The 10879-nt window shown below is 42.2% G+C and overlaps 3 protein-coding genes across 6 annotated transcripts in view; 2 read left to right on the top strand and 1 right to left on the bottom strand.

The window, feature by feature from the left end:
• The first annotated feature begins 1725 nt into the window (after positions 1 to 1725).
• On the top strand, positions 1726 to 5296 carry LOC106579083 (mitochondrial amidoxime-reducing component 1). The gene is made up of 2 exons (XM_014158624.2): positions 1726 to 2065; positions 4176 to 5296. Exons 1-2 carry the CDS (start codon positions 1812 to 1814, stop codon positions 4912 to 4914), a joined length of 993 nt encoding a protein of 330 aa, XP_014014099.1. The 5' UTR covers positions 1726 to 1811; the 3' UTR covers positions 4915 to 5296.
• Positions 5297 to 5556: 260 nt separating this feature from the next.
• Positions 5557 to 9220, bottom strand: taco1 (translational activator of mitochondrially encoded cytochrome c oxidase I). 3 transcript variants are annotated; one of them, XM_014158626.2, is made up of 6 exons: positions 9133 to 9220; positions 8499 to 8797; positions 8264 to 8373; positions 6896 to 7029; positions 6570 to 6732; positions 5557 to 6228 (listed from the first exon to the last, which is right to left on the bottom strand). In XM_014158626.2, exons 2-6 carry the CDS (start codon positions 8791 to 8793, stop codon positions 6019 to 6021), a joined length of 912 nt encoding a protein of 303 aa, XP_014014101.1. In that variant the 5' UTR covers positions 8794 to 8797; positions 9133 to 9220; the 3' UTR covers positions 5557 to 6018. The 3 variants fall into 3 exon arrangements, with proteins under 3 accessions (XP_014014101.1, XP_014014100.1, XP_014014102.1); XM_014158625.2 differs by having other exon boundaries at positions 8988 to 9183; XM_014158627.2 differs by lacking the exon at positions 9133 to 9220 and adding an exon at positions 9063 to 9081.
• A 771-nt stretch (positions 9221 to 9991) lies between these two features.
• The window catches only part of pth3r (parathyroid hormone 3 receptor), a 60262-nt gene continuing 59374 nt past the window's right edge, over positions 9992 to 10879 (top strand). Inside the window, exon 1 of one of the 2 annotated variants that reach the window (XM_014158629.2) lies at positions 9992 to 10672. In XM_014158629.2, coding sequence (XP_014014104.1) covers positions 10610 to 10672 — 63 coding nt within the window. In that variant the 5' untranslated portion in view covers positions 9992 to 10609. The remainder of the gene's footprint in view (positions 10673 to 10879) is intronic. The other variant, XM_014158628.2, reaches the window with a different exon arrangement.

The raw sequence follows: 10879 nt of genomic DNA, 5'->3' as shown, positions 1-10879 counted from the left end.
AACCACTGTGAAATGAGCCACATTAAGCTTACCAGTCAATCTACTGTGTGCATGGGGCGAAAGCAACCAACTGTAGACAAAAGAAGAGGAGTGAAGTCAGGGAGGTGCATCTGTGACAGCCCAAAGTCAGACACTAATGTGGTTTTCCAACAACAAGGCTCAGACCAACATGGCAGTGTTGCCATTGTTTATAAAAGATATTGTTCATAATGTCGAAATGAACATTGGTTCCTGTTTCAGTCATGTCTTTGGTCATGCCTACATTAACATTTTATATTCAACCATAGAGAATGATGCAGGCCTCTAGTGGCCATAAAGGCCGTCATAGCATGGGCAGTGCCATTGAGGGCTTCCACCATTTTAATGTAATCAACTAGTTGGGAACTAGGAAACTCTGAAATGTCTGACTGCTAAACGGTTAAACGCGGCACCTATATACAGTTGAAGTCAGAAGTTTACATACACTTTAGCCAAATACATTTACATTCAGTTTTCACAAATCCTGACATTTAATCCTAGCAAAAATTCCCTGTCTTAGGTCAGTTAGGATCACCACTTTATTTTAAGAATGTGAAATGTCAGAATAATAGTAGAGAGAATGATTTATTTCAGCTTTTATTTCTTTCATCACATTCCCAGTGGGTCAGAACTTTACATACACTCAATTAGTATTTGGCAGCATTGCCTTAAACAATTTAAACTTGGGTAAAACGTTTCGGGTAGCCTTCCACAAGCTTCCCACAAAAAGTTGGGTGAATTCTGGCCCATTCCTCCTGACAGAGCTGGTATAACTGAGTCGGGTTTGTAGGCCTCCTTGCTAGCACACGTTTTTTTCAGTTCTGGCCACAGATTTTCTATAGGATTGAGGTCAGGGCTTGTGATGGCCACTCCAATACCTTGACTTTGTTGTCCTTAAGGCATTTTGCCACAACTTTGGAAGTATGCTTGGGGTCATTGTCCATTTGGAAGACCCATTTGCGACCAAGATTTTTCCTGACTGATGTCTTGAGATGTTGCTTCAATATATCCACATAATTTTCCTGCCTCATGATGCCATCTATTTTGTGAAGTGCACCAGTCCCTCCTGCAGCAAAGCACCCCCACAACATGATGCTGCCACCCCTGTGCTTCACGGTTGGGATGGTGTTCTTCGGCTTGCAGAAGCTTCTAAAGCCATGACATAATTTTCTGACATTTTCCAAGCTGTTTAAAGGCACAGTCAACTTAGTGTATGTAAACTTCTGACTCACTGGAATTGTGATAAAGTGGATGATAAGTGAAGTAATCTGTCTGTAAACAATTGTTGGAAACATGACTTGCATCATGCACAAAGTAGATGTCCTAAACGACTTGCCAAAACTATAGTTTGTTAACAAGAAATTTGTGGAGTGGTTGAAAAACGAGTTTTAATGACTCCAACCTAAGTTTATGTAAACTTCCGACTTCAACTGTAGCTCCAGCCAGTTATCAAGTCGGACATTTCAGAGTTTCCTAGTTCCAACTAGCACATGAACACGGCATTAGTCCTGCGCTGAAAGCAACTAGGTTCTCGACCTGGAATTCCTTGTTGCATGACTATTCACATCGATTGTTCCCAGTTGGAGCTCGTTTTTTTCCGAGTTCCCAGTTGTTTTGAAAGCACTGAAGTCAAAAGTCTGAGATTTCCGATTTCCCAGTTCCGAGTTGTTCTGAACGCGTCAATATGCCCTGTAACTAGCCATTCTCCGACGTCATCACAGACCAGCCCCATTTACTGAGGTGTTATTTTTGCGAAGTTGAATGTATATCTGTTGCGCCTTCCAAAAGTAAAGATGAACTTAGTAGAGGTGTTGAGAAATGCGTTTACATTTATATATAAGAAAGCCCAGCTCTGGGCTGTAGGTGGTGGTATTACTGTTGTCGCACTTGGACTTGGATATAAGTTTTTACTAAGGCCTAATAAACTTAATCGTGTGGGAGTTGTGTCACAGCTACTGATTCACCCACTGAAGTCGGGTAGAGCTGTGTCGGTGGCCCTTGCAGAATGTCAACCGATCGGTTTGAAGTACGGTGAACTTCGAGATCGGTTAGTAACATTTTATTTTGACCTTTTCCTAATATATTATTGCAATATGTTTTTTTTTTTACAGGTTGCTAATGCACTGCTTGTACTGGTCCCGAACGTTACATAAGCCATGTCAACAGCTACTGTATTTTATGTTGTCATCATCCTTTCTCACATTTATTGATCGAAGTAATTGCATGTTGCCTAACCCTAACAACAACAATAACAAATAGTATGTTTATCAATTATTCAAGTGAATCACTTAAGTAAAAGATCAGAACATGCCATGGAAATGTTGTGGTGGTCATTCTGATGAGGTACCACTCAACAATGTACAGATCCAGTCAAATATATTGGCACCTTGCACTTTTTAAATGGAGGTCAATGGGGCAGAATGTTCTGTTCTGTAAAATAAGCTACTAAAATCGTTCCAATCCTGATTTTAAAAGGCAAATGCAGCCTACACGCTGACTTTAGGACCATGCGGACCTCTAGGAGCAGAGGGGAGGGAGGGAAGGCTGTTTGTTTGTTTGTTTGGCTGGCTTTATGGCGAGCCAATGATGAATATAAACCCTTGATTGCAGATATGAGAGGCTTTGAAGCCACGGTCGGCCATATTGGCATTCCTCAGAAAAGCAGTCCTCCATAGGAATGAATGGGCAGATTCGATTGTGCTGTGCCGCAGAGCACTGGGTGGCACAGTGGTGTAAGGCACTGCATCTCAGTGCAAGAAGTGTCACTACAGTCCCTGGTTCAAATCCGGCCGTGATTGGGAGTCCCATTGGGCGGCGCACAATTGGCCCAGTGTCATCCGGGCTAGGCCGTCATTGTAAATACGATTTTTTTCTTAACTGACTTGCCTAGTTAAATAAAGGTTAAATTAAATTGAATAAAGGCCTGTTACGTCATCGGACAAAAGAGGGGAGGGAGGAGCGCCCTTCTCAAATCAAACAGTAATCTGTGCCATTTTGTCAACAAGGCTGCATAGTGCATCATCCAGAATCATATCTCTTTTCCATAAAATAAATGTTAGAATTTTCTTACTCGTTTTCATTGAGAAGGCTGATAAAGCTTAAAAGCAATCACTTTTCCATGTGAAAACACATAAATCTACTCATTACTCTACGTGCTCCTACTTCACATTGTTTTTAGCTGACTTTGCCAAGGGTTTTGAACGGGGCACTTGGCTCACGCCCGGGAGGCAGCCCGGTTCCAAAACGAATGGAATCAACTTTCACCCATTGCAAAACCTGCCTACATGGGCCCCTGGGTGAGAGTAATTGAACCCACAACATGTAGTTCCATAGTATTTAATTTAAATGTTTCAAGGAGAAATTGTATGTATTTAAGTATTTGTTGTAGTGGGGACAGTAACATTTATAGTTAAAAAAAAATTATACTTTAAATAAATAGTTTTTAGATGTTTTTTAATTATTTTTATGTTTAGCTCTCATAATATAATTTAAGAGTATGCATTAAAGTGTCTGTAATATAATACATGTGGCAAAAACAAATGTAGACATGAATAAATGTATTTCTTTAGCTTCCCAAAAACCTTTTTACAATGGTGGGGGAGCGGTGGCTTCAAAACAGCGTCCTATATGTAATCTAGTATAAATTATTGTGGAGAGTACATTGATGCAGCTGCAGGGACTTTTCTCGAAACAGTGCAGAGGTAAAGATGGTTGTAGTCAGGGCTTTGGCTAGGTAACTGCTGTTGTCTAGACATGAAACTAAACTAGTTTTAATACCGTACTGAGCTTGTGCATAGCAGCTAATTCTTGTATAACATGTGTTTTGTAGAATGTTAAGTCAAATAAAATGTTATTGGTCACATGCGCCGAATACAACAGGTGTAGACTTTACAGTGAAATACTTACATTTACATTTTAGTCATTTAGCAGACGCTCTTATCCAGAGCGACTTACAGTAGTGAATGCATACATTTCATACAATTAAAAAGACAAATATTTGTGAAAGTGTGTTTTGTGTATGAGCGTATGTAGTGTGCTGGACTGTCCGTGTATGTGTGTGAGTCTAGGTGTGCATAGAAAAGAAAGTCCCCTATTGACTGAGGTGACTGAAGCGAGGTGATAATGGCTGCCCCCCCCCCCTTTGTGTTTTAATGCAGCCACTGGCTGGTGATCACTGAGGATGGCCACATGGTGACGGGGAGGCAAGAGCCTCGCCTGGTGCTGGTGTCGTTGACCAGTGAGGGGGGACAGATGTGTCTGAATGGACCTGACATGGAGCAGCTGAGGTTCCCCGTTCTGCAGCCTGACAATCCCATCATCAACTGCAGGGTGTTTAGCAGCGACATCCAAGGCAGGGACTGTGGCGACGAAGTGTCTAACTGGCTCACCAGCTACCTGGCTGCTGGAAAAACCTTTCGCTTGGTGCACTTTGAGCCCCAAATGAAGCCCAGGAGGCCAGCAGAGACAGAGTCTCTCTATCCTCAAAGGGAAAAAATTGCGTACCCTGATTGTGGCCCGATAATGTTGCTGTCTGAAGCCTCTGTGAAAGATCTAAACAGCAGGCTGGAGAATGACGTCACAGTTGCACGCTTTCGACCAAATATCATTGTTAGCAGTTGCGAAGCGTTTGATGAGGATTCTTGGGAAGACATCCAGATTGGCGATGTGCGGATGCACCGCGTGATGGCGTGCGGAAGGTGCATCTTCACCACGGTCGACCCTGAAACAGGAGTCATCAGTAGGAAACAGCCACTGGAGACGCTAAAAAACTACAGACTGTGTGATGAAGCTGAGAAGCACATCTATAAGACATCGCCACTGTTTGGACAGATGTACACCGTCAGCAAGACTGGGATCCTGCAGGTTGGAGATGTGGTGTACAAGATAAGCCACTGAGATAGATGGAGGACTTAGCCACAGTTCCAGTCTGTTTGTGCTATCATGACAATTCCTTGTCATGTTTGGCTTGACAAGGACATCAATGGAGTGGGAAAAAGCACAAACATATCTGGGAGCAGGCTTTGTAAAGGTCAGACCGTTTCCTGTCCCAAAATAAAGTAAAGGTTAAAGTAAGCTATTTTTTGTCAGATCAGATTAAATGTTAATAATAGAAATATGAAAAATCAATTCAGCACCCTTATGATTGAGAACGTTATAGATGGATTCTATATTGTATGAGCACAAAGACTTGTAACATTTAGTCTGATGAAGACCATTGACTGCCAAAACGTCACAATTTGTAATATTTAGAAAAATAAAGCACCACGTTTTTAATTGAGAGCGAGTTGCGCCTTTTCCTTCCTGATGTAATGTTTATCATAGAAAACAATAAACCAAACTGACATTGAACTTTAACATCTATCAAATGCATTTTGTTTAGAAATAGTTCATATTTGTTCCAAGAAAGGCTGAAATTTTAAGTGTTGATTATTTACAATATCAGCAGCGCTGAAACAAACAGTATCAGATAATGCATGTTTGATAACTTCACATTCATGCAGTGACATTGTAGCCAAGTCCTTCCAGAGTACTGAGCAGTTAACACAGAAATTAAATAGTTTTATTTGGACATGATAGTTGTTTTTACATTCATAGCCAAGATATCCTTTAAGTAGGTACACAAGAGTGTTACATGGTTTCCTGACACAAACTCCTTTTTCCTCACAGATTCAGTCCGGCTAGTCACAATCGGGACGATTCAGAGTTGAAATAAGCACCTGCAACTCGGACTTGGGAGACTTGTGTGAAAATTTGAGTTAAGCACACAGATCTCAAGTCTGAATCCTGTCCAACTTCTCTTGCTTCCAGAGAAATGCATTTTTCTTAGCACTGACAAACGCAATGTCTTCTTAAAATAACTGCAACCATGACTTTTGTACAGTCCATAGATGAGCAGATCTGGTGTTAAGATTTGTCTGCTCAATTCAAATGTCCAAACGTGCAATATATCCTAACGTGAAATGTCCATAATATGTAATATGACATTAGTACATAAGACTGTCAGTCATGGGCCTGGATGTTGTCCCAGACCCGCACCACGTCTAGGCAGTCGCTCAGGGCTTCTATCAGAGATAAGGCTGCCTCCAGCTGGGCTTGTGGAAGCTGCGTGGGTGTGTGGGACACAAACTCCAGGCCAGCGGACACAGTACGCACCCCCAGTTCTTCAAGCGAGGTCCGCACCTTCTTCAGCTCTGTCATGTCACACACAAACTGACAGAGCGAGAGAAAGTAATGTATTGATGCTGGATAGGACACTAGTTCAAGGGTGTACAACTGAGACCCTTGAGGTCAGGTTTTAATTTGTCCCTGGCACAATGTTTCCTTGTTCAACTCATGTTATACATTGACGTGAAAACCAGTTGTGTTCATTAGGGTGTTCTAAAATGGTTTGCAATGGAAAATATCATCCAGGTAGACCCCATTTCAATCATTTTTTTCATGTTCGGTGCCTAATGAACACAGCACTGGATTTTCCATAGTCCAGCAGGTCTGCAGCCCTCAAGGGCCAAATCAGTGCACTCCTGCATGTATTGACCCTAACCACGTCTCACCTGTAAGAGGGACTTATCATCCTCATCCTCTGTCTCTTGAACGTCCTCGGCCCCCGCCTCGATGGCCAGTTCCAGAGCTCGCTCGGACGACACACCCTGCCCCTGCGCCACCACCACCCCCTTCCTGCTGAAGTTATGACGCACCCCGTCGCACAGCGCTGCCCTGTGGACAAACACAGAAAAATTAACTATGGATCAGTAAACATACACAGACTCTGGCTCTCTGACATAATGCAATTACTCACAACATAATGAAAACTATCTAAACTGAACATAAGAAACACTTAAAACATTTACCAACACCCCCCCCCAGTCCCTGGTCTGACCCGTGTTTGTTGAGCAGATGTTTGAGGTCCTGGTGACTTCGGGTGTTGTTGTCAGTTAGCATATCGATGAGCAGCATGCAGCCACCAGGCCCCCTGGCTTCATACGTGTGCTGGGTTCCTGCCTTGGACTTTTCCTGAGAAGAGGACAAAAGCAGAGGTGTGGACTCGAGTCACACGACTTGGACTCGAGTCTGACTCGAATCACAAATGTTTCATGAGCTGAAATAAAAGACCACAGAAATGTTCCATATGCACAAAAGCTTATTTGTCTCAAATTTTGTGCACACATTTGTTTACATCCCTGTTAGTGAGCATTTCTCCTTTGCAAAGATAATTCATCCACCTGACAGGTGTGGCATATCAAGAAGTGATCGTTACACAGGTGGACATTGTGCTGGGGACAATAAAAGGCCACTCTAAAATGTGCGGTTTTGTCACACAGCACAATGCCACAGATGTCTCAAGTTGAGGGAGCATGCAAATGGCATGCTGACTGCAGGAATGTTCACAAGAGCTGTTGCAAGAAAATTGAATGTTTATTTCTCTACCATAAGCTGCCTCCAACGTCAATTTAGAGAATTTGGCAGTACGTCCAACTGGCCTCAACCTCAGACCACGTGTAACCATGCCAGCTCAGGACCTCCACATCCAGCTTCATCACCTGTGGGATCGTCTGAGACCAGCCACCCGGACAGCTGATGAAACTGTGGATTTGCACAACTGAAGAATTTCTGCACAAACTGTAAGAAATCTTTAGACACACCAGGGTCTTGACCTGACTGCAGTTTGGCGTCTTAACCGTCTTCAGTGGGCAAATGCTCACCTTTGATGGCCACTGGCACGTTGGAGAAGTGTGCTCTTCATGGATGAATCCCGGTTTCAACGACGTCAGCGTGTATGTTGTCGTTTTGCCGAGCGGTTTGCTGACGTGAAAAGAGTCCCCCATGGTGGAGGTGGGGTAGTTGCCGCCAATATCCAGCAACTTCGCACAGCCATTGAAGGGGAGTGGGACAACATTCCACTGGCCACAATCAACAGCCTGATCCAACTCGATGCGAAGGAGATGTCACGCTGCTTGAGGCAAATGGTGGTCACACCAGATACTGACTGGTTCTGTCCACGCCCCTACTTTTTTTTTTAAAGGTATCTGTGACCAGAAGATGCATATCTTTATTCCCATTCATGTGAAATCCATAGATTAGGCCCTAATGAATTTATTTAAATTGACTGATTTCCTTATTAACACAGTACAATCTTTGGAATTGTTGCATTTATATTTTTGTTCAGTGTAATTGTATGATAATGCATTACATCCGAGTGTTATAAGTGTTACAAAAACATTTCACTTTGATCATTCCGTCAACTTACCGCTCCCTTGATGGCAGCTTCTATGGACGCTTTGGGCATGTTCTTGCCTCGGCATTGCTCCACTACATTCGCCAATGCTAGATTGAATTCTGGATTACTAGATCCCCCTTCTGTCGAAAATAGAATTAACAAGCAAATCACAAGAATGGTTGATGCAGCACCAGTCAAAGCATTCCTCATAATGCTCACATGTAGTGCATTGAATTGGCGCAAACAAGTTATCAGTCAAGCTTACCTTTGACTGCAATTCTTATCATCATCCCAAACTTCATGAACATTCGACTCCGGGCTGCATCTTTGGGTCCTTTTATATTTTTCACCTTTGACCACTTATTATGACCAGCACACAAGTTCGGGCACAGATGTAGTGTTCTTACAGGATGGGTTGTCCAAAGAGGGTAGCGACATGTCACCGTCAGGTCTGTGCGGACTGGACGAATCCTTGCGCCCATGTAATTGTTGGTGGTCAAGCAGGCAAGTCGACGTAAACACAGAGGCAAGAAACCCCTCAACACCACTCCCCATCCCATTGCCCTGAGTCAGAAAATGAAAATGTAAGGGCATTGCATTGACAAACAGTAGTATATGTTTGGTATACATGCGAGAACCAGAAGAAACAGTTGCCTCGTTTTTATGTAAAACAAAAAAAAAACGACATTTGTTAAGCTTAGCTAACTAGCTAACGTTACTACTTGCTGCTAATACCACATAAAAAAGTACCTACATTTGATAAGCTTAGCTAGCTGACGTTACTACTTGCTGCTAAGAAGACCACATAACAGTATGTCTGCTATCTTACTAGCTATAATGCCTGTTCCTAATGGAAAACGTATGAATTATTGAATGTATCACATTTTCCGTAAACGTACACTTTATAAAGAGTAAGTGTTGGTGTCCTTTGAGGTCAAATTGACGCTTCCGGGTTGTCTAGTGACGAAAGAAGCGGACCTTTCAAAATAAAAGTCCGCCATTTAAAGCTTTACTGTTGCCACAAGAGGGCGACAGACAATATTTCTAACAATAAATGTTATCGTCAGCATTTGTATAGACATTATTTAAAGTGTGTCTTGATTGTAAAAAAAAAAACAAGCCAACATTTCTTACAGCCTCTTAAAATGTCTTCGTGATAAAATTGGAGGTAAAGTAATGCACGTTGTTTTGTTATAATCATGTTAAAGCCAGTTTCTAAGATTTCATTTCCTTTAAATACATAGATTTTGAGTGATATAAAAAACAAGGACCATTTTCATTGTTAATGTTTTTGTTGTAGAGGACTTTATAAGCTAATTATTTGTATGACTTCAAATCTTTTTTAGAGTAATACATTGTTCTCATTGAGTGACGTTGTTTTAAGCATGTGGAAATGTAATGGGATGCATTTGCTCCATGGTGTATGTTTTTGGTGTGTGGCCCCCATCTTTGATGGACTATGGCTGTTCTGATGATATACATTCTAAAAGATAACTATCACCTATTGAACCGAGCATATTTAGAGAAGGAGAAAAATAGATACTGAGGGAATAGATAGAGAAAAAACCTGAGATACTGAGTCACCTGGAGAGGCAGATGGGGAGAGTAGTCTACACAGCAGGAAAGGAGGTGTGGAGGGAGAGAGAAACACAGAGAGAGATACATGATGGGGATTGTTGGCTGCACCAGGCAGCAAAGAGTTAACTGAGGTGGAACGCCAAGAGGACAGCCCATTCCCACAGTCAACAATGGAAGGAGCTGCAGTAGATGAGCAGCTCCCCTACTCTTCCCTCCTCCCCTTACTAACTAACATCATGCTCACACAAAGGAACATGCTAGAGGTACTCATCCCTGAGATACATGAGGAATTCCATACCTAGTCACTGGGACCTGACCTTACCAATGCTCATTGTTCACAAGAGAAGCACTACATACAGAAGATTGAAAAAAGAGAAGAGAGTGCGCATTTGAAGACTACCAGTGGTTATAGAGAATCCTTTACTTAACTTCCACAACTGATTCTATTGTCACTCTCAGCTGTGCCGGAGAAGCTGGACGTTTTGATTGAATAACTTCCCATCCAACAATGCCATGGTTCATGTGGTGCCATTCATGAGAAGTATAGAAGGATCACCTCCTACCTAAGCGTTTAGCCTCTTGTGAAACAAAGTTACGACATCATCATCACTGTCAGTGAGACGTGTGCAGGCACCAAGGTAATAGGAGCGGCAATGGGACACAGCCTCGAGGACCACCACTCTACATGTTTCGGGGGACGTTTCCCTTCGCTGCAACCTAGAGAGGATAAGGAGTTGTGAGCAGGGGGTGTCTTGGTGATTAAAAGTTTTGGTTCAGGTTGAAGGTCACAAGGAAGTCATGGTGTCCGTGGGGAGAATCAGAATTGTTCTCTGCTGCGTATTGATGAATGTCAGTGCAGTGGTAAGTATCCTATCCATGTAACTGCTAAATAATTTGTATTGATTCATTTGATTGATTGATTCATTCATTCATTCATTCATTCATGTATTAGCAATTTTTAAGAAAGCATTAAATGTATTTCTGTAACACTTTATAATATGAGTAAGACGTTATAAATGCTTTATATATTACCACATACTCACATTATCAAATGCTTATAAATGTTTC

The sequence above is a fragment of the Salmo salar genome, chromosome ssa19, assembly GCF_905237065.1.
Source record: "Salmo salar chromosome ssa19, Ssal_v3.1, whole genome shotgun sequence".
In the NCBI taxonomy this organism is placed as follows: Eukaryota; Metazoa; Chordata; class Actinopteri; order Salmoniformes; family Salmonidae; genus Salmo; species Salmo salar.
Note: the sequence above shows the minus strand (reverse complement) of the source record. Positions and strands in the feature narration are given on the sequence as shown.

Coding starts and splice junctions, on each gene's coding strand:
- taco1 (XM_014158625.2), bottom strand. Junction 7,030..8,263: donor AAGCTGCCATCAAGGGAGCG/GTAAGTTGACGG, acceptor TCCTCTTCTCAG/GAAAAGTCCAAGGCAGGAAC. Junction 6,733..6,895: donor CATCTGCTCAACAAACACGG/GTCAGACCAGGG, acceptor GTTTGTCCACAG/GGCAGCGCTGTGCGACGGGG.
- LOC106579083 (XM_014158624.2), top strand. CDS start 1,812: ATGAACTTAGTAGAGGTGTTGAGAAATGCGTTTACATTTATATATAAG. Junction 2,066..4,175: donor TACGGTGAACTTCGAGATCG/GTTAGTAACATT, acceptor GTTTTAATGCAG/CCACTGGCTGGTGATCACTG.